This window comes from Canis aureus, chromosome 9 (genome assembly GCF_053574225.1).
Source record: "Canis aureus isolate CA01 chromosome 9, VMU_Caureus_v.1.0, whole genome shotgun sequence".
Classification (NCBI taxonomy): domain Eukaryota; kingdom Metazoa; phylum Chordata; class Mammalia; order Carnivora; family Canidae; genus Canis; species Canis aureus.
This window is the reverse complement of record NC_135619.1, coordinates 50,915,868-50,937,382: the sequence shown is the minus strand read 5'-3', so window position 1 is coordinate 50,937,382 and position 21,515 is coordinate 50,915,868. Positions and strand designations below refer to the sequence as shown.

At 49.2% G+C, this 21,515-nt stretch overlaps 1 protein-coding gene across 2 annotated transcripts; it reads left to right on the top strand.

The window, feature by feature from the left end:
* Positions 1-2,977: 2,977 nt before the first annotated feature.
* SYNDIG1L (synapse differentiation inducing 1 like) lies at positions 2,978-21,141 on the top strand. 2 transcript variants are annotated; one of them, XM_077908464.1, is made up of 5 exons: positions 2,978-3,119; positions 17,186-17,351; positions 17,540-18,018; positions 19,119-19,259; positions 19,409-21,141. In XM_077908464.1, exons 3-5 carry the CDS (start codon positions 17,599-17,601, stop codon positions 19,565-19,567), a joined length of 720 nt encoding a protein of 239 aa, XP_077764590.1. In that variant the 5' UTR covers positions 2,978-3,119; positions 17,186-17,351; positions 17,540-17,598; the 3' UTR covers positions 19,568-21,141. The 2 variants fall into 2 exon arrangements, with proteins under 2 accessions (XP_077764590.1, XP_077764589.1); XM_077908463.1 differs by having other exon boundaries at positions 17,537-18,018.
* Positions 21,142-21,515: the final 374 nt, after the last annotated feature.

Genomic DNA, 21,515 nt, shown 5'->3' with positions numbered 1-21,515 from the left:
TACTGTTCTCCCCCAGAAATCTCAAACCCATCCCCTGTTCTCCATCCCACTGACTCTGCCTTGTTCAAGTTCTCATCATCTCTTTCCTGGACTCTGCTGCAGCTTCCTTGCCAGTCCTCCAGCGTGATCTCTTCTCTCCAGCCTTCCTAACCAGAATCTCCTCCTCTCCTGGCCTTCCTGGTGAATGTCTCATTGTCTAATAAAACTCAACTCAAATGTCACCTCCTCCGGGAAGCCTGCTGCGACTTCCCCAGGCAAAGTTAATCGTTTCCTTCTCCATGTACCTTTCATTCATCCTATGATAGCATTTATTTCACTATGGTGGCATTGCTGGTTAACATGTTTATCTACCTCACCACCCTTTTTGTCATCTCCATCAAGGACCCAGACTATGGCTTAGACTTTGTATTCTTAGGGTTTAGCAAGGGAGCAGACCTTCATTACATAGCAGGACATGCCTGATAGGGAAAAAAAGGGAGGGAGAATAGAAGGGAGTGGGACGTGGAATGGAAAGTTTGCATAGTTGTAGATTCTTCTGTTCCTGAACCACCCCCGATATCTTGTGAGGATAATCTCCCTAAAAGAAGCACTCATGGCTGCATTAGCCCGTGTTCTCTGTCACAAATTCACGTGGTACTGATTGCCCCTACAGTGTCTTCAAAGCTGCTGAGGAAGCTCAGAATCCTGAGGGAGCAAAAGGCCATGGAGATTAGGCTGTGCCAATTCACAACAAAAACCAGATCACAGCCTAGGTCTTTTGGTGCCCAGGCCAGGGTCCTTGACATGACACCAATGGCCGCTCTGCAAGTTTTCCCTCCAGGCAACAGCATATAATTATCAACATTAGTATTTGGAATTTATATGCAGCTTTTGCTTCACTGGCTTTTTTTATTATCCTTTTGATTAGTAATTCGGTATGCAGCCCAGGCATGGAGCAAAGCCAGGGTAGGGAGAGAAGGAGCAGAGGGAAGCCAAGGCCAAGTAGGGGGACATGAGACCCTGTGAGGGGAAGGCCAGGAGGGAACAAAGGTGCAAGAGGGTGCATAGACCCAAGGGACAGTGTCTTGTGTGAGGGGGGAGGAGGGAATATTTGTAGATGCTTTAAGGGCCCAAAAGCTTACGTGGTCCAAGAGCCTTCCCAGCGTCAAGGCCTCCACTCTGTGATGCAGCAAAAGCAAGAAGAGCAAGTATACCTTTAGTATCCAACAGGTTCAAAACCAATATCAGCCCAGCCCTGAGACCCAGCACAAGGCTCAGGGAGTTCTCTGACCAGAGGAAAGGAAGAGAACCCAAGCCCATGCTGGTGGCTCCTGGCTCCTATGGTGCATGCTGGGAACTAAAAGGAACTGGTCCAGAGGAGTGAGGGGGTCACTGTGCTATGACATCCTTGGATGAGGGGGGAGATGACTCCCACTGCCAGAGCCTGGTCCCCAGTGCCTCCTTCCACCCCCTAGCCTAGCTACAGTCCACCCTGGGGTTTACTTTGCCTCTATGTGCTTTCAGAAAATGAGAATACTCTCCCCTCCCAACCTCCTGGTACTGTGGTGAGACTTGAGACAGGGTATGTGGCTTGAAAAATAGCCTCATCTACTCATAACACTCAAGATGATGGTATCCTCATGAGAAAGAGAAGAAAGAAAGAAAGAAAGAAAGAAAGAAAGAAAGAAAGAAAGAAAGAAAGAGAAAGAAAGAAAGAAGAAAGAAAGAAAGAAAGAAAGAAAGAGAAAAAAGAAAGAAAGAAAGAAAGAAAGAAAAAAGAAAGAAAGAAAGAAAGAAAGAAAGAAAGAAAGAAAGAAAGAAGAAAGAAAGAGAAGAAAGAAAGAAAGAAAGAAAGAAAGAAAGAAAGAAAGAAAGAAACTAAGAAAGAGGAAAGGAAAGGATAGGAAAGGAAAGCAGGATGGGGGGGCAAATAAAAAGCAGCACAGTTGGGGAGATAAAGCAGACAGAAGCTCTGGGCTCAGATCTCAGATCACCCTCTGAGAGAACAGAGGAAAATACATGCCAACTGAGGGCCTATTTGGGACCAATGTGTCACATATGTCATCTCACTTTGTCCTCGTATGACCCCTATGAAGCAGATACAGCTCCCCCATTTTGCAGATGAGAAAACCCCAAGACTTTCAGAGGTCCATTTGTTCAGGGTTAGACAGTCAGTGGGACACTAGCACCAAATCTTAGGCCTATGGTCTTCAAAGCCCGTGCATTTGCCAGCAGAGCCTGTTGTCTCCAAATCAAGAGATTTAATCTCTGCGAGCCTAGCGTTTTCGTGTGGAAAACGGAGGTGGGAGGTGGCAGTGAGGGGGCGGATCGTATTGCCTCATAGAACTGTTAAGAAAATCAAATGAGAGTATATTGGTTGAAAACATAAAAACCTGGCATGGGGTCTGGTATATAGTAGGCGCTCAATAAATGCTTTTTGTTTGCTCGTGGGTTTTTTTTTTTTTTTTTTTTTTCCTTTTTTAGATTAAGATTAAGAACTCAGGGCTTGGGGACCTAGAGGCTCCAAAATACTTCAAGAAGCCCAAGGGCCGCCCATCGCCTCTGGGGGAATGGGGAAATAGGGTAAGGAGAAGGACTGGGTGAGGGAGCCCGGCTCCGGGACCCGGAGAGCCCTTTCCAGCTGCGCGCCTCTCGCTCCGCCGCCTCCTCCGGGCTCCCCTGACTTCCCGCCCCGCCCCGCCCCGCCCCGCCCCGGAGCTGGGTCCGGAGTGCCTGGTGGGCTGATTCCCGAGCGTGGAAAGGAGCACGAAGGGGAGAAAGAGGCGGCGGCGGCGGCGGGAGGCAGGGAGGAGGGGGATCCTCCTTGCTGCTCTCCCAAGTCTGCGCGGAGCCGCCTCGGGCCGGACTGAGGGCTGCGTGGCGGCGGCGGGGCCGGGCCAGGATGCGGGGCTCCCGGGACCGCGCCGGGCGGGGCGGGCGGCGGCGGCGGGCGGCGGGCGAGAGCTGTCCGCGGTGCTGAAGCGGCGGCGGCGGCGGCGGTGGCAGGGACCCGGGGCCCGGAGCAGAGGCGCCCTCCTGGGAGCTCCACCGCGGCCGCAAGGCGGGGGCGCCGTCGTTCACCGGCCCATGCTGGGCCCCCGAGCCCCGCGGAGGAGGCGGGACCGTTCTCGGCGGGACAGGTAAGGGGCCGTCTGGGGGCGCAGCGGGAGCCCAGAGCTAGGCGCAGAGGCTGGATCGAGCTGGGGAGGGTAGTGAGACCCCTCTCTGGGATGAGGGTTCAGCCTCCCTACTGACTGCACCTTGCGCTCCGCCGGAGATCGCGCCAAGTCTATCCCTACCCTCACCCTACATGCTGGGGATGCTGGGGGGCGGGGATCTGAGGAACTGGGGCCCAGGTAGGCACCTGGGCACCCTGACCCCATACCACCAGGCCTTGACCCCAACCTGAGGCAGCTCTTAGATACCCTGCCCACAAAGAATGATAAGGAGAGTATCCCAGACTCCTGTACCCTAGTCCCTACCATGATTTTGCTCACTAGGGAAATCTGAGCCAGCTTCATTCATTAAGCATCCCTCTCTTCCCCAAGCTTGCTCATCAGGGTGACTGGAGTGGCTGTGGTCGTCCTCCCACCCCCACTCCACCCTCAAGATTTCTTTGCCCTGAAATGGCCCTTGGCCCAAGGATGGGCCAGGCCCCTTAGGACCCTTAGGGACAGGCCCCTGGACCGTTTCTCCAGGGAAGGAAGAAGGTATCAGAAAATACCTTCATTTTTTTCCCCATGGCCCTCTTGACTCTAACAGAAGGAGGCTGGTTTTGCATCATACTGCTTGGTGCATGAGGGCAAAGAGTGGGGGAACCTGAGCCGCCTTTTCTATTATGTGCCTAAATGCTGGTCACCCTAGACAGAGCCTCCATTTGGAGTCCTCCCTTTTTCTGGCAAGAGTGTGGTGAATGAGCTCATTCAGGCCTGCAAAGTGCTTCCAATTCTTCTGAGCAGAGTTCTCTGAGTGGCAGGATGTAGTGATCAAAATAAAACTGCGTAGAGGAAGATCGGCCTATTGCTGTGGCTGACCACTGCTTTCTCCCCATCTTTTCGACCCAGCAACTTCCCCACCTCCCTGGTGATAGAAAAAGCACTGAACTAGGAGTTCTTGGCTGGGCACTGACATGTATCAGCTTGAAGCCAGTTACCTAAACTCTCTAAGCCTCAGTTTCCTCATCCCTAAAGTGAGGATAAGGCAGTTGCTTTGCTTACCTCAGGGAACTGCCTTGGGACTCAATGAAACTATGTACCTGATTGAAGGCTTGTCATCTGTAGGTCACCATACTAGTGTGAGCTCCTGTCACTGTTCCCATCACCAGCCAGGCCTGCTGGCAGTGACCTGATCATTGTTACCTCTACCCCCATTTTCTCCCAGGCTGGCTTCTTTGTCCTTGGCCTTCCTGGGGCACAGTCCGTGAAACCCAACTTATAAATCTCTATGAGCAAAAGGGTTCCCTCTCTGTTTCTCTTTCATCATCACCTATAGAAAATAATATAGAGTGAGAGTCTGATTCACAGTTTTGATGTTGTTGTTGTTTTTTTCCCCAAGAATCACAGATCTAAGGAAATAGCTCCTTGAAGGCAAGGATTGTGTTGTTTTCATCTCTTTGCCGCCCTGCACATCTCCCCTCCCCCATATCACCTGGAAGATAGTAAGGACTCAGTAATTGGGTGTAAAACAAGAGAATGGAGTGTTAAAATATCTCCAAATAAAAGCATTTGGCTGAAAGTCTGGAGCCCGCATTCTGACCCCAGATCCTCCACTGACTCAGGCAGGTCTCTTCCCCTCTATAGGTTTCAGTTTTCTCATCTGTAAAAGAGGGTTGAACTAGATGAGTTCTAACATTCCCGATGTTCTGTGAACCTCTCTGAGGGCCATCCTGAGACCACAAATCCCTCAGTTCTTGAACACAGCATACCAGCTTCATTAACCTGGTTTTAAGAGTAGGTTAATGTCCTTTCAGCAAAGAACGGGATTTTATGAATGGAGTGGAAGGGAGCAATAGGAACCTGAAAAAACCATTTCTATTTCTGATATTTCCTTAAGATCTCCCTCTATCCCTTATTTTCCTGGGAAAGTCATGTGTGTTTATAGAGTTGCTGAGCCCGAAGGTCCCTGCCTCCAGGCCAAGAGGCCAGAAAGCACTCCCCCCAACATCCCTTGTGAGTAGCCAGGGGCCAGAGACCCAATTCTTGGCCAGTTCCTCCCAGGGACTCTGCCTGGCTAGATCGCCTCTCTTAGGAAGACTGGAGGAGGGGACAGTCAGGAAAGATCCATCTCTGGGGAGAGCTTTTTTTATATAAAAACAAAATGAGCTTCTCTGACAATAATTTTCCTCAACTGTGGCAGACCCAGCCAATGTTCAGAAAAACCTTAGCTAATTGGCACTTGGTTAAAGCTGAGTAAGCCATGCCAGTGACCTCCCTGACTTACCCTGCAAGCACCCAGCCCAGAATGGGGGATCAACTGTCACGTGAACCCCCCCACTCCCCCCCCCCCCCCCGTCAGCACTTTCTGGCTTCTAGCTATTGGTGCAGCACTGGCAAAAATCAGCTCTCCAGAGTTAATGGACAATCACTAACCCTCATAACAAAGTGATGGCAGCCACAGAGCAGCAGGGCTTTATTTCTGCAAGACTGGTCTGTAGGGGTGCTGGCCTCCTGTCTGGGTCTAGAATAATGCACAGCCACTTTCTGCAGCTGTTTGGGTAGACACCCTGCCCCCAGAGTGCAGGACATCTCTGGTAACCTAGGCAGACGCATCTGGCTCCTCTCTCAACCAGGGAAGACTACCCACTGGCAACTCTTTGTGTTCCCCTCCTGCCAGCTCTCTGCTGAGGATCTGACTCTGACCCCCTCTGCAATGCCTCAAAGGGAAGAACAGAGTCAACTCTGGCACGTGATTTGGTGATCTTGGTTATCTGGGGCTGAGGAAAGGGGGGATCTAAGGAAGATGAAGAGATAAATATAACATGGTCATTAAGAAATGACGCGTGTGTGCACGCGCGAGACTGAAACACTGAAATACGTACATGAAAGTCCCTTCCCCTTCACACACAAAATGACAGAGGCAGAGAATAAGATAATATCTAGAGACATCTGCACAATATTAATTACCTTCAAGTTCAAAGGCCAGTTCATCTTTGTATCCTAGAGGGACTTATAGTCCCAAAGTACACCATTTCAGCGAGAAAGTAGAAGAAATATCCCAGTTCTCTAAACCCTTGGCATATTCTAACCATCTTTTCTTCTTAGGGGATAGGTGGGCATCCTGCCTGGAGCAAGGTCCCCTCTGCTGCCACGTGGGGGACAATAAAGCCTGATCTCAGGTCTCTCTTCTCTTTACTCCTCCCTTATTCTTTCCTTTCCCTTCTGCCTGCAGCTGGCACCAGCACCCACCACCCCCTCCCCCAAGCAAAGCAGCAGGGAGTGAGGATCCAATGCTCTACCTCTCCATTAGGTGTGTTATCTTCCACCATTAGATGCACTGTTTGCTTCTAAGTGGTTGGAAACGAGCTGCTTCAGTGAAGAGACAGGTTGTTTCAGCAAGAATAAAGATTTTATTTCTGCCTGAAAATGGACTGATTTAAGGAGTGGTGCCACTGTCCCAATCCTCCCAGCAATTTTCACCTTTGTCAGCTACAAACCCATCCCCAGGCCAATGCTCTACGTTCTGAGAGAGAGACCAGTCCAGCCCATGGGAGCCCAGGGTGTTAGCAGATAGAAAAAAAGGCAGACTGATGTTCCCTGGAAGTGCCTAGGAAGCCTCCCCAGGAGCTGTTTTATCTCTCTTTCCTGGGTTCCCTCCTTCACTCTCTCCTCTCCTCTGCTCTCCTTTCCTCTCCTCTGTTTTTCTTCATAAGTCTTTTGACAATTCTTAAGTCTCCCTCCAGCCCTGACCATGACCCAAGGCTTTAACTGCATACATCTAATTGCCAGGTGGATTTTCTGCCCTAACACCCGAAGGCACTTTAAGATCAACTCATCCACTTCTTCTCATCCTGCTCTTCCTTGTGGAGTGTGTGTGTGTGTGTGTGAGAGAGAGAGAGAGAGAGAGAGAGTTTCATTTTACTAGGTTGGTACTTGGTGGACCTTTTTAATTTAAATATTCTTTTTTTTTTCCAGTTCAGGAGACACTTCCTGTTTCTATTCTTTTAATTGTTATTCCTGCCCCGTCTCTCTGTTGTGTCTTTCTGAAATTCCTATTAGACGGCTGTTGGACCTCTGAGATGCTCCTCCCTGTCTCTTACCTTTCTTTCATAGGCTTCATCTTTTTGTCTTTTGCTCTATGTCTTGGGAAATTCCATTAACTTTTTCTTTCACATGAAAAAGTTAGTCTCTGTGTCCATCCTGTTATCTGGTCTCTCCATTAAAAAATAATTTTAAATTGTATAAATAATAAGTAATCACTACATTCAGCCTGGGTAGTGAACTCCTGGTCGAACTCCCGGTCCCAAGATCAAGAGTCACATGCTCTTCCAACTGAGCAACCAGATGCCCCACTTCATTTAATTTTTAAAAATTGAAACAGTTATTTTCACTTTCCAAAACACAGTCATGTTCTCTGCTCCTTTTTCATACAGTCTGCTCTCATTTTATGGATGCAAAGTCCTCTTCTTTTGTCTCTCAGAGGATATAAATTGAAAAAAATTGAAAGATCTTTTGTATAACTTGAACGATGTAGATCTTACTGAATCAATTGCTCTACTTGTGTATTTAATCCTTCTCTTTTATTTTCATATACTTGTTCTTCCATATCCTTTGGCGTCCTGTCCGACTTACAAATAAAGGAAGGTACTGACTAGCGTAGGCAGCTGGTGTGGACTTCCTCCCAAGCTGGGTAAGTTTGTTTCCCTAGCAGACCTCTCCCTTGCATGAAACTTATTCTCCTTATTCTCTTTGGGGCCACAGGTGCCTTTGCACTGACTTCTTCCCCAAGGAATTTCATTTGCTCTTTATCTCCCAGAAATTTCGCAGTGTTTCTGGTCCACTGATAACATTCTTGTTTCCCAATTTTGTTATGATTTTGTTCTTTAAAAAAAAAAAAAAAGTCCATCATTTGAATACAACCTTAAAAAGGAGAAGAGGTGGTCATTTGTGCTCAGGCTGCCTTCTTGAACCAGCAGCCTCTGCCTAGGATTCTCTGTCTCAGCTGGTGGCATCACCTTCCACATAGTTGACAAAGCCAGAAGCCCAGGAGTCATTCTTGGCTCCTCTCTCTTCCTCACTCTGAGTTAGCCACAAAGTACTGTTCATTCGGACTCCTGACTCCTCTTTGGATATGACTCTTCCTCTCCATGTATTTTCCTCTCCATGTAGCCACAGATGATGATCAAGTCCTTATCCTCTCCTGACTGCATTTTTGTAATAGTCTCTTCACAGGACTTCTAGCCTCCATTCTTACTCCCCTCAAATCCTTTCCATCCATTGCTGCCAGCCAGAGAGCTCTAAAACCCACATATGACCATATCACATCCTTGCCACCACTCTCATTGGCTCCTCACTTCCCACAGAAGAAAGCTTCTCTGCATGGAATAGAAGGCCATCCCATGTTTCCTACCTCATTCCATCTATACCAAACCACCCTGGCTTCCCCTCCACTTCCCCCACCCCACGCTTCTGTGCTATTTCCTCACCTGGAAAACACCTCCTTGTCTCACCTGGAAGGCTCAAATTCTTCCTTCAAGACTCAATTCAGATGTCATCTGCTTTGAAAGCCTCTTCTTAGTTTCCACCATTGCCTCCACTCTAGTCCCAGGATAGGAGTCCCTTATCAGTGTGACCCTAGCATTCTGCTTGTGGCTAGCACACCTTACTCCATTGAACTGAAATTTCCTATTTGCTAGTCCGTATTCCTTCTCAAAGTGGGTACCATTTCTTGCTTATGCTTGCGTCCCAAGAATTGGTCTGAAGTAACTGCTCAAGAAATTGTGCAGATGTGCTCCATCCATCCCAGATCCTGGAAAGTCTGAGGGAACCTTAGCACACATAACCCACTCATTCACTAATTCATTCACTCAATTATGAGATCAACTGTTTCCTGAATGCCTACTATATGCCAGATAAGGGGCTACAGGGATGAGGAAGACACAATCTGCACCTGCTTAAGCTCCCAACCTGGTGAGGGAGAAAGACACTAATCAACAAATCACACATACAGAAATAGAGACTGGGAGAAGCTCTTTGAGAGAAGGAGTTGGAGGCTGGAGAGTAGATAACCAAGGAGCCTAAATCTGGCCTGAGGACATTAGGCCACCTCCCTGAGGAAGTGACTTTTGAGCTGAGAGCCAAAGGATTCTGATGTGAATGGAGACTATGCTTCTGAGAAACACGGCTGTGAGGTGAAGGAGAGAGAGGACAGGAGCTGTAGGAGGGAAATGGTGCTGAGGAAAGATGTTCCAGATATCTGTTGCTGCCTAAATACCCCCAAAACTTAGTGGCTAAAACTAAGGACACTTTTTTAAAAATTTAAAGACATTTTCTTATACCTCATGACCTTGAGGGTCAGAAATTAATGCAGGGTTGAGCTGTGTGATTATTTCACTCGTTGTGGCATGGACAGAGGTCTCTGAGTGGTATTCAGCTGACAGATGGGCTGATATGAGGAGTCCAAGAAGGCTTCATTCACATGTCTGACATCTTGGCATGACTGGAAAGCTGGGCTCAGCAGGTTCCATTGCCTAGAGCTTCTATGCACATGGCCTCTCCAGCATGGCAACCTCAGAGTAGTCCAGCTACATACAGCGTGGCTTAGGGTTCTGAGAGTGACTGTTTCGGCGAGCAAGGTGAAAGATGCATGGCCTTTTATAACCGGGCCTCTGAAGTCACACAGCATCACTTCTGCTGTGCCCTGTGGTTGAAGCAACTGTCACAAACCCACTCCGATTAGAGAGGAGGGATTTAGACCCCCCCCACCTCTCAAACAGAGGAGTATCAAAGTATTTACAGCTGGGTTTTACAATCATCACAATTGATTTCTTTTTTAAGCGAGAAAGACTACAATATGTTTAAGTGTCATTAGGAAGGATCAGGAGTTAGGAGCTGTTGAAGGCAGAGGAGAAAGGATAGTCAATTGTGTTGGCTTCCTGAAGAGGCAAACTGAAGCAAAGAAAGCTAAGTTCTCATTTTCAAGGACTCCGACTCTTCTGGCCTCTCCCCACTCCCAACCCCTGACCCCTGGCTTTCTCTCTTTACTGTGAGGCGCAGCAAGCTGCAGCCATGATGCTAGACCAGAGGTCATCAAATCCAGCCTCAAGCCATCTATAAACAACCACCATAGTCACAGAGCTTCACAGTTTGCAGAATGGTTTACAGTATGATCTGATGAGAGGATGGCCTAGCACCTAGTCTTAAAGATTTCACCTTTCCCCTGGCTTTTAATCATTTTTATTTAATCCTCTGCCTTACCAGGAAGAACTTGCTTTTATCTTTTCGGTTTAGAAGCAATCAGTCTTGTTCACTGAGAGATAGTGGTCGGTCAGGATCTAAGCATCCTTGCAATGGCTCTGTATTTATATGAATCCAGACCTTGAGGTTATCTAGGCAGCCACCCCTGGGCTGCTAGATCACCCCAAATCTCCTGATCTTTTCATAAAGCTTCTATTTCCCATCCCCTTCACTGATGCTTCTGTTTTAACCTATTCAAGACCAGGTCCTCAGCACTATCACACCCACACCACTTATCACATCCCTGCATGCCTAAGGTAGGCTCTGAAATGTGTAGTGAGAGCCCAGGCTTTTTTTTTTTTTTTTTTTTTTTGAGCCCAGGCTTTTGATTCAATTAAACTTGAGTTCAGTTCCAGTCCTTATCACTGTTTAATCTTGGGCAAGTAGCTTGACCTTTCTGAGCCTCAGTTTCTTCATCTGAAAAATGGAAAATAATAATAGCCAGCCCCACTGGCCATCATACAGTTTTGAAATGAAGCATATGAAACACCTGGCTCGTTCACATACGGCTGCAGTAAATCATAGCTGTTATTATTCCACAGGGTCCCATCCCAAGGATATGTTCAAACTTTGGGACACGTATCACACTGTCCCTGTGGCCTCCTTTAAAGGATTTACAAGGTATCTTCCCAAGAACTTCAGAGCCCAGTGGTAGCACACACAACAACCTGAGAACCTGGTGCCATTCAGGCCAGGATAAGCTCCCGTCAGACAAACTTGTGGCAAACGGGGCTCTGCTACTCTCCAGCTGTGTGATCTCAAGAAACCTATTTAAGCTCTCTGTGCTGCAGTCCTTCCACATGTGAGAGAAGATGGTCTAAGTGAGATACTGCATTTGAAGCACTTGACATGGCATTCAGGACAAAGCGGGCACAAAACAAATGGTAACAGACACTAGCGCACAGTGACTCTGAAGTTAGGCTTCCAGGGTGTGTTTCCAGCTAACCCCTCACCAGTTGTGCACCTTTGAGGACTTATGTCTCTCATGTCCCAGTGTCTTCATCTGTAAAATGGGCATAATGATGGCATAGACTTTAGAGGGTTACTGGAGGGTACTGTAAGAATCAAATAAGATCATTTGTAGCATGTAGAATCTTGCCTGGAGCACAGTAAAAACTTAATACGTGTGAGGTGCTATTATTATTTCATTCTTTTACTTTGGGGTTTTTAAAATTCTTTTTAGATTTTATTTTTAAGTAATCTCTACACCCAATGTGAGGCTCAAACTCACAACCTGAGATCAAGAGTCAAAGGCTCTACTAACTGAGCCAGCCAGGTGCCCCTCATTCTTTTACTTTGAACTTTTGTGTATTTTTATAATTCACATGCATTGCTTATAAGCAGCTTGTAGCTGACTTTTGTTCTTTTAAAGATCCAGTCTTTGTTTTTTAAAAAATCAGCTTTGACATATAATGAAAGTCATTAATTTTAAGTACACAATTCAGTGAGTTTTGTGAAATGCATGCAGTCATGTAACCACTACCACAATCAAGATCAGAACCACTGTCTCTCCAGAAAGTCCTCAAGGCCCTTAGCAGTCACTCCCTTCCCCCTACTTCTCCCCCATTAGCAGCCAGTCTTCTAGAATTTCATACAAATAGATTCATACACAGTGGATTATCTTTGTTCTTTACAGCAATTTTATTCCATTTACATTCAATGTGATTACTGATACAGTTGGGTAGAAGTCTAACATCCTACTATTTGTTTTTTATTTGTCTCACTGCCTGTTCCATATTCCTGTTTTAATCTTGCCCCATTTTGAATAAATCAAATGTTCCTATTATTTCATATTCTGCATCTATTAGCTTACTGGTTATCTTTTATTTTAAAGATTTTATTTATTTATTTTAAAGCTTTTTTTTTTTTTTTTTAGATCTTTTATTTATTTATTCATGAGAGACACAGAGAAGCAGAGACATAGGCAGAGAGAGAAGTAGGCTCCCTGGGGGGAGCCCGATGTGGGACCCCATCCAGGCATTCTGGGATCACGCCCTAAGCTGAAGGCCGACGCTCAACTGCTGAGCCACCCAGGAGTCCCACTTTTTTTTTTTTTTTTTAACTATTCTTTCAGTGATTATATTAGAGCAGGGTTCTTAAAGTGTGGTCCCTGGACCAGCAGCATCAACACCACCCAGGAAGTTGTTAGAGACGTAAATTCTCAGGGTCATTTCAGAATCATCAGCTGTGAGGTTGGAGCCTTGCAGTCTGGGTTAAGTCCTGCAGGTGATGTTAGCACACACAAATGATGGGGAACCACCTGCCCCGGACAACTTCTGCTTCTGGCCGGCAGTGAGGCTGTGTGCAGATCACCTTAATCCGATTAGACTGGAGCTGGTTCAAAGCCTGGTTTCTGTGCCTGTGAGGGCTGGTCTGTGTCTGGTTTGCTCCTGCTCCTCTGGGATACCCTAAAGAGGTCCCAATAAAACCAGGGGTGTTTGCTGGGGCTCCTCCTTAAGAGGCCCTGAACTCCCATTTATCTCCCCAGCCTGATACTGCTAGAAGGCCAGAGTGGTGCCCAGGGTGGGAACTCACCACTCAGTGTTTCTCTTTCCCGAGATCTTGCTCCCGTGGTGATTCCTTGATGTCTTCATATTCTTCCCTGTTTTTTCTAGCAATTCTTGGCAGTTTGGTGTGACACAGGTTAGCTTGCCACAACTAGGAGAGGAAGCCCCTAGCCCACTGTGACTCTCCCACTAGAAATTACAGGTCAGAGGAGCATTTAGAGCAGTTCAGCTCTTGGCACATGGTGAAAAGCTCAATAAATGTTAAGTTACTGTTCTTCTTCTCCCAGTACAATCCCAGGGTCATACTGATCTTAGCTGTTAAAAATCAACCCCTTCTACCCTCCCATTCATTTTATAGATAAGCAAACTGAGGCTATAATTGGACCTCAGTGGATGGATTCCTGGAGGGCTTCCTGTCCCTGGTCTGGAGGTGGCCAGTATGTGTACTCTCCGTCTTTAAATCAGGGAGTGGAAAACCTTAGGGTCTAGCTTAGTTCTCACCTCCAAGGTTACAAGCCAGGGGCTGTAGCCTCCCACATCAACCTCTTCCTCCCTCTCATGGGGCCTGGACCCCTGATTCCAACTGCACAATCTGGAGCAAGCTCCTTGGCTTCAGAATCCCTGACATCGCATGTCTTCCCTTCAGAAGGAAACCACACACACACACACACACACACACGCACAGTTGCATGCTCACCAGCAAGAATGCAGGCATACAGTATGGCACGGACAGCAGACAGGGACAGCAGTCACACACAGCCCAGGTGAGACCAGGCAAAAGTGGAGATGAAAATTACTCGGCTTTGAACACTGGTCTCTTACTGCAGAGGGAACAGGGAGAGGCAACTCTGAGCAACAGGCCAAAATGTCAGGCCAGGCTAAGGGCAGAGAAGCCTGGGCTGGGAGACCTGCCACCCCATCCTTCTGGCCAGGACTCAGCGCTGGGTTCCCAGGATCAGCTTGATGGACTCTCATGTGGCCTTAGCAGGTTATGAGGTGAATGTGACCTTGCTCAAGAACTGTGACTCCTGGCTGGACTGTGAGGGGGTTCTGTAGCCCATAACTTGGTTGATTCATGGAAGTGGAGGGGTGTGTGTACATGTGTCTGCCTGTCTGTCTGTCTATCTGTCTCTGGGTAGGCTTTGATGCTGTGCTCAGCCTTTAAACCCAGAAGGAACCCTCAAGTCTGCAAAGGCTTAAAACCAATTTAGGTAATTTGGCTCAGAAGAAATTTATGCACTTAACTTTTTCCTGGTTTAAAAGAAATACATGCTCAATGTAAAAAATAAACATGGGAAACAGAAAATATGGTGTGAAAAGGAAAATGAAAAGCACCTGTGCACTCACTGCTGGAGATAATCACTATGGGCGTTTTGGTGGAGTTAGATTGCATGTGCATACCACTTTCTTTTCTTTCTTCTCACTGAAGCTGCAATGAACATTTTTCTCATGTCATTCCTCTTTATAAACCAGTTTGAAGGCCTTGTACCACCAGCTTGTTGTACCATCATTTATTTAACTTGTCCCCGATTGTTGGACATTCAGGTGGCTTTCAGTTTGTCCCTATTGTCGAAACCCAGAATCATGCATCTTTGTACACAAAGCTGAGAAGCCCTGCCCAAAGGCACAATCAGAGTTCAGTGGAGAGGACTGTAATCTAGGAAAAGACTGTGTGGCTGGCTTCAGTAGCTCAGCTGGGTATGCTTTGACCAAGAGAGGATGGCTAGCAAGAGCAGAGGGATGAGGTAGGACACAGTTGCCCCCGCCTGCCTCGGACAAGGACCCTGCAAATGCCCCTACAAGTCTCTAGAGCTCCAGGGCCTGATGCCTGACCGCAAGTTATCCTTCCTTTCTTTCTGAGAAATCAGACAGGTGCCTTGCCAAGGCCTCCTATCCCTCCTTCAGGGCATAGGGCAAGGGTGACTTTGATACATGAGTCTGCTTGGAGGAGCATGGGGCTGGTCCTTCCCCCCCAACCTGCCAGAAGGCCCCTACATACCTCTGCCCACATGGATGACAACAGAGGCCCTTGAGGCTATATGCAGATGGGACTCTGATTAAGACTAGCTGGAGGAGGGGATCCCTGGGTGGCTCAGCAGTTTAGCGCCTGCCTTTGGCCCAGGGTGTGATCCTGGAGACCAGGGATCAAGTCCCACATCGGGCTTCCTGCATGGAGCCTGCTTCTCCGTCTGCCTCTCTCTCTCTGTCTCTCTGTCTCTCTCTCTCTCTTTGAAAAAAAAAAGAAAAACAAAGAAAAAAAAAAAAAGACTAGCTGGAGGAAAGGCTAGGGGACCTTCGGGAGCCATGTCTAGAATCCCATACATGCTCTTCTCTGGGTCCCTCCATGATTCTTCACATCCTTGAAGCCTCAGCCCCAGAGGCCACATTTGTCAGGGCTCAGAGCCTCTGAGGCACAGGGAGCTTCCTCTTGCTCCTTTGCCTTCCTCTTCCCTCATAACAGGCCAGCCAGGGGAGCCTGGCCCCCCATGGACTCACTGTTAAGGCCCTCCTTCAGTCTTGCCTGGCCCTTCCTTCCCTCTGTTCCACTCTCCATTATTCCTGGGGCCCTGCTCTGTCTTCAGGTTTCCCAAAAACTGGCTTTCTAGAATCCAGCCACTTCTCTTGGGGTAGAAAGAGAAATGGTCAGGCTCTGGCTGTGGATTCTTGATGGGGAGTGGGACTGGGGAAGGGGCCTAGACAAATTCATCCCTGAAGGGGAAATCCCTTCCCACATTTTCCCTTTACCATCAGGCAGAAATGACCCTAGGTGGGTAAAGACTGAAGCCTGGAAGTCAGCACAGCAGCCCCTCCTACTTGTAATCTGCAACGGCATCTCTGCCATCTGTCTGGATCCTCAGAAGAACCTTGTGGGTTGGGCTGGGATTATCATCTGCACTTTACAGATGAGGAAACCCAGAAGAGCATGATTATTGGTCCAAAGTATCAAGGGAAGGACCAACTCTTCAATCTTCAGATTAAAAACCCAGGACAAGACATGCTCCTCTCACCCTTTAGCCTCATGATGGTCCTGGGAGGGAGAGTGTAGGGTCCCTGGGGTCACCTGGCCTGCCCCTCCTCTCTCTCCATATCCCGTCTCTACCTGCCACACCCCAGAGTGTGTGTAAATTTGTTGTAGACACATTCACAGGCCGCCTTTCCCTCCTTCGGCTGGTCCTGAGCACTTACTATGCGCCCTTCCCAGGTTCTCAGGGCTGGCTGAAGGAGGAAGAGGTAGCCCTACAGGGTATCTACACGCTAGCCTATGAGTGTATCTACACTTCCAGCTGGGATGTACAAGTCGAGACTTTAGTGCCCAGGACGCCCTGCCTTAGATCCCACAGGACATCCAAAACCACAGTTTGCCTCAGAGGGGAAATTAGTCTAAGGAGCACCCTCTTTTTTTTTTTTTTTTTTTTTTTTTTTTTTTAAGGAGCACCCTCTTAAGACCATAACTGGGGGAATCCCTGGATGGCTCAGCAGTTAAGCACCTGCCTTCTGCCCCGGGCATGATCCTGGAGAGAGCCTGGATCAAGTCCCACGTCAGGCTCCCTGCATGGAGCCTGCTTCTCTCTCTGCTTCCCTCTCTCTCTCTCTCTCTCTCTCTGTATCTGTCATGAATAAATAAATAAAATCTTAAAAAAAAAAAAAGACCATAACTGGGGAAAAGCACCCCCCCCCAGGAAGAACCAACAGCTGTGAGCACATGGCCCATACTGAGCACTGAGCTCTGAGCTAAGCGCAGTCCCATCCAACCTTCAAACAAACCCTCCCTCAACCCAATATCCCACCTACTACCAAGTCCTGTCACTATCTCCCCACTATTGAGTTCCAGTTGTCCTCAGCTGACCTAAGGCTGTAGCAAAGTCCCCTCCGGGTGTAGTAAACCAGCCCTCTCTCCAAGCCAATCCCCATACACAGCCACAGGAAGACTTCTAGACCCAAATCCCATCCTATCGCTCCTGCCAAGATCCCTGAAGCCCTCTTAAACCTAAACGGGGCTGCTCCCTCTGGCCCCACACCCTATCTCACCTCTTCCTCTGTACCCTGAGAGATAGCAGCCTTCTCCCAGGCTCTCAGAACCACCTTCCTCCATCTGGCCTCTGCATGAAATGTGATCCCCCTCCCCTTGCCTTGCCAACTGGTCCTTTTCCTTCGGACCTTCGATGCCAAAGCTTTCCCTATACCTTTGTGTCACTTCTGTCCCTTGCACGTTCTCACTCCACTTGCCATCCTTCCTTTTCTGGACAGGTATCTTCACCACTGTGAGCTCCGTGAAGACAGCGTGCATCCTCTGTCCTCTTCCTGTTCCCTGCCTTTCTTGCCTTCGTGTCTGCAGCACCTGTACGGTGCCTGGCAAGGAGCTGATGCTTGACCATTATGTTGACAGGATAGATGACTGAGCCAACTCTATGAGGTAAGTACTGCTGCTGTGCCCACTTTGTAGACAAAGAAAAGGACATTCTGAGAAGAGAAGTAGCCAGCTCAAGGCCCTGCAACTGGCCAGTGGCAAAGGCAGAGTCCGAGGGCCTACGTTCTTAAATACTTCCAGTCCTGCATCCAGCACCCTGGACTCAGCAGCTGTCTGTCTTGCTCGCCCAGCAGGCTCTCTGAGGACGGCTCAGCTGGCCCAGTCTCCCCTCCCCAGAGCTGCCCCCGGAACCATGGAGAGTCTGAGTGAACTGCAGAACCCTCTGCTGCCTCGGGCCCCCACCCCCCTCCATGGCCCCTACCCCTACCCCGAGGCTTCACCCAGCTGGTCATGCCAGGAGAAGCTCTACTCCTACCTCCTGGGTGGTGCTGGCTCTGCTCGCACCCACCAGCTCCTGGATCCGGGATCCCTACAGCTGGCCGTGGAGGCCTGGTACAGGCCCAGCTGCCTCCTGGGGAGGGACAAGGTCAAGGAACCCAGAGCCAGCAGCTGTGAGACCAGCTTCACAGAGAACAGGGAGCTCCAGGTGGGGCCCACAGAGCGCTCCACAGAACCTGGCCAAGTAGAAGAGGATATCACAATCCAGACTGTGTCCTACGGGGTTCAAGAGGAACTGCAGGGCCAGGAGAATGACCAGGAGGAGGAGGAGGAGGTGAGTGCATGTGTTTGAAATGCAGACTCCAGGCCAGCCTCTAAGTGTTGAGATTCGGTAGGCCTGGTGTGGGGCCCCGGAATCTGTATCGTTACCAAAGAAAAGGTACTTCTGGCACAGGTGCTGTCCATACTTTGAGAAACACAAGTTTGGGCTGGAAACTTAATTTTTTTTTTTTTTTTTTTTTAAGATTTATTTATTCAGGGATCCCTGGGTGGCGCAGCGGTTTAGGGCCTGCCTTTGGCTCAGGGCGCAATCCTGGAGACCCGGGATCGAATCCCACGTCGGGCTCCCGGTGCATGGAGCCTGCTTCTCCCTCTGCCTGTGTCTCTGCCTCTCTCTCTCTCTCTCTCTCTCTCTGTGACTATCATAAATAAATGAAAATTTAAAAAAATATATTTATTTATTCATGAAAGAGGCAGAGACACAGGCAGAGGGAGAAGCAGGCTCCATGCAGGGAGCTCCATGCGGACCCGATCCGGGATCCCAGGATCAGTCCCTGAACCAAGGCAGATACCCCACCACTGAGCCACCCAGGCGTCCCGCGACTTAATTTTTTAATAGCATTTATTGTTCTCGTTTTCTTCATTATATAAGTAATTTAAAAATACAGAAAACCACTGGAAGAAAACATTATTATTTTAGTAGATGACGTTCTAGTCTTTTCTCATTCAGTGTTTTTCTCCCACCCTACTCCTCCAAAAAGATCTTGCTGTACAGTTTTACCACCAGATTTTTCTCTCTAAGCAACGTATTTCAGTATTACTCCAAATCATTTAATATTTGTCTACGACACAATCTTTAAGGGTTCCCTGGTGTCCTGTTGCACATTCTCCCACCATTTGTTTACTCAATCCCCTGGTCATTGAGCATCAGGACTCTTTCTCTTCTTTCACAATTACCATCCAATGATGCACATGCCTGTACATGAGTACTTGCAATCTTTCTTTGTACGAGTGGGCTACGGAGGGAATCAGGGGGTCACAGTTAAGGCTCTGGGTAGAGAGTGCGGAGCCCAACCTACAACACTACCTGTGGCCCCACATCATTGCCACTGGTGATCTTGGGCCTGGTCACAAAAGCCCACTTGTGTTTTACAGAGTGATATGACCTCGACAGACAGTGAAAGTGAAGACAACTTCGTGGCGCTGCCCCCCAGGGACCACCTGGGCCTTACTATCTTCTCCATGCTCTGCTGCTTCTGGCCCCTGGGCATTGCTGCCTTCTACTTTTCCCAGGGGGTAAGAGCACAAGGGGCACAGGGCATCGGTTCCAGCCCACTCCCTCCACTGGAGAGTTTAACAATGGGTGTGGGGTTGGAACCCAGTGGGCTGGGGCTGTGTTGCCTGCAGTGGGGATATCCATTTCACTAGCACCTCTCTCTCCTTAGACCAGCAAGGCCATCTCCAAGGGAGACTTCCGCCTGGCCAGCACCACCTCCCGCAGGGCCCTCTTCCTGGCCACACTCTCCATCGCTGTGGGCGCCGGTCTCTATGTGGCTGTGGTAGTGGCTCTGGCAGCTTACATGTCCCAGAATGGCCATGGCTAGTGGCCAGCAGGGCCTGGCATCCTGACTCCCCTGCTCCAACTGAGGAGGCCGTGGGGCTTAGGGTTGCAGACCCTCTGGAGAGCCCTGGCCCCTCAAGACAACCTGCAACCCCAGCTTGTTGAGGGGAGGCCTCCCAGGCTGCAGCCTGCAGGGCTCCACCATCACTTCTTCTTGTCCACAGCCCCCAGCCCCAGAACAGAGCCAGGGGCACCACTCTCTAGCCCAGGCTATGTCAGGAAGCAGGAGAGGGTAAGGCTGCCCACCAAGCCATCCAGGCAGGACCTACCTCTGGCTTGAGGCTGGCTAGGAGTTCAGCCTATCCTGCCCACCCCTAGAGGGTCACCTGCCCTGCCAGCAACCCACTCCCCAACTCTGTCAGCCTCACCACAGAGAAAAAGCAAGAGTTTACTGGGAGAGAAAAGGACAACTAGGGGCAAGAATGTGACCCAGTTCTGTTGGCTATTAGAAGTCTCCATCTAAGGACAATCTGAGCTTCCCCAACTCCACTCTCTGGCCCCATGAGGCCAAGACTCCAGCCAACCAGGAGGAAAATACAAAGACACAGGGACCCCGAGCTCTTTCTGGTTCTCTCCTGTAGGTTTGTAAGACACTGTAGATTCTAGATAGTGAAGGAGCATCTCAGGCATGTAAAGTGCAGCCAGGGCAGGTTCTCAGAGCTTCCTCGTGCAGGAACTAAAGGCAGATGTGATGACAGAGTCCTGAAATATTGCCAGACCCCATGGGCCTCCCCAGTCCCTTCCTGGTCCCTGCCCCACCATCCTTTTCTGGGCTCCTCCTAGGTGGCCCTGAGCTAATGCCATTCCAAGAGAGAGTGTCATCAGCCCACAGCCACGAAGCATAGGGCCCCAGACCCATCCCTGTGGGAAACCAGTGAGGCAAGACTCTGGGACATAGCATAAATGAGGGGAGGGATCCAGGACTGGCATGGCTGCTAAGCAGCTAGCAGTGCCCAGAAGGCTTCCTGGAAGAGGTGTTCCTTGAGTAAGGCCTAAAAGGATGAGGAGAATTTATCTAGGGGATTCGTTTTCCCATAACCCTTAGTATTCATGACCAGGGACATGGCAGGAGTCTCCCAAGCTATTTGGATTATGCCTCAAGCATCTGGGCTGGAGGCAAACTGTAGCCATTTCTGAGGGCTCCACCAACTCAGAGAAGATGGTTGGGCAGCACATCTCTCAAAGACCAGTGATATTTTCCTACTTCTAAATACTGGGGGTCAGTGGTGGCACCCTGGTCCGTCCCTGCCCAGAACTGCTCTCAACACCCCCAGCCACTAGGGAACATCCAGAATTTTAGAGGCAACCAGAAGGGTAATACATTGGGAGGGCAGGCCTGTCTGGGCTCAAGCAAAAGACCCAACTGTGCTGGGGATCTTGGGACTTGGTTATTCCTAAGCCACATCCAGAGCCCAGGGCTGTGGATGTACCACTGACCCACCTTGGCCCACCCACTGCTCCCTGCATCTCCTGAAACCCCACAGGCCTAGGATCAGCAGTTTTAATATCCCATTATTGTATATATTTATCCTTGTAATAAACATTTCTGTAACACTAGGTGCCCTCTGGGCCTCTTAGTGTCCCTGCCTGCCTCCACCTTTGCCTGCAGCCTGCTGTCCTCCAAGACTAGGCTCCAGCCCCATGTCTGCTGCTCTGGGTCCCCAGTAGTATTCCCAGGAAGGCCTCAGGAGAGGGGTAGTCAGAACACCCACCCTCCCCAGGACTTCTCTGCTCAGAGTAGCCTGGGTGTAGAGTGCTAGGGTGCACTTGACTCCATGTCAGAGGAGACAATGCCCGTGTGTGAAGAAAAATCCCTTCTAGGCTCAAGCGCTTGTGGGTCAAGAGGAAGAGTGGGTGTGGCTCCACTGAGTTGCCTGCAGCTATCAAGAGTGGATGCAGGGCCAGGGGGGCACCAAGGAGCCCCACTCCCC

Coding starts and splice junctions, on each gene's coding strand:
- SYNDIG1L (XM_077908464.1), top strand. CDS start 17,599: ATGGAGAGTCTGAGTGAACTGCAGAACCCTCTGCTGCCTCGGGCCCCC. Junction 18,019..19,118: donor ACCAGGAGGAGGAGGAGGAG/GTGAGTGCATGT, acceptor TGTGTTTTACAG/AGTGATATGACCTCGACAGA. Junction 19,260..19,408: donor CCTTCTACTTTTCCCAGGGG/GTAAGAGCACAA, acceptor CTCTCTCCTTAG/ACCAGCAAGGCCATCTCCAA.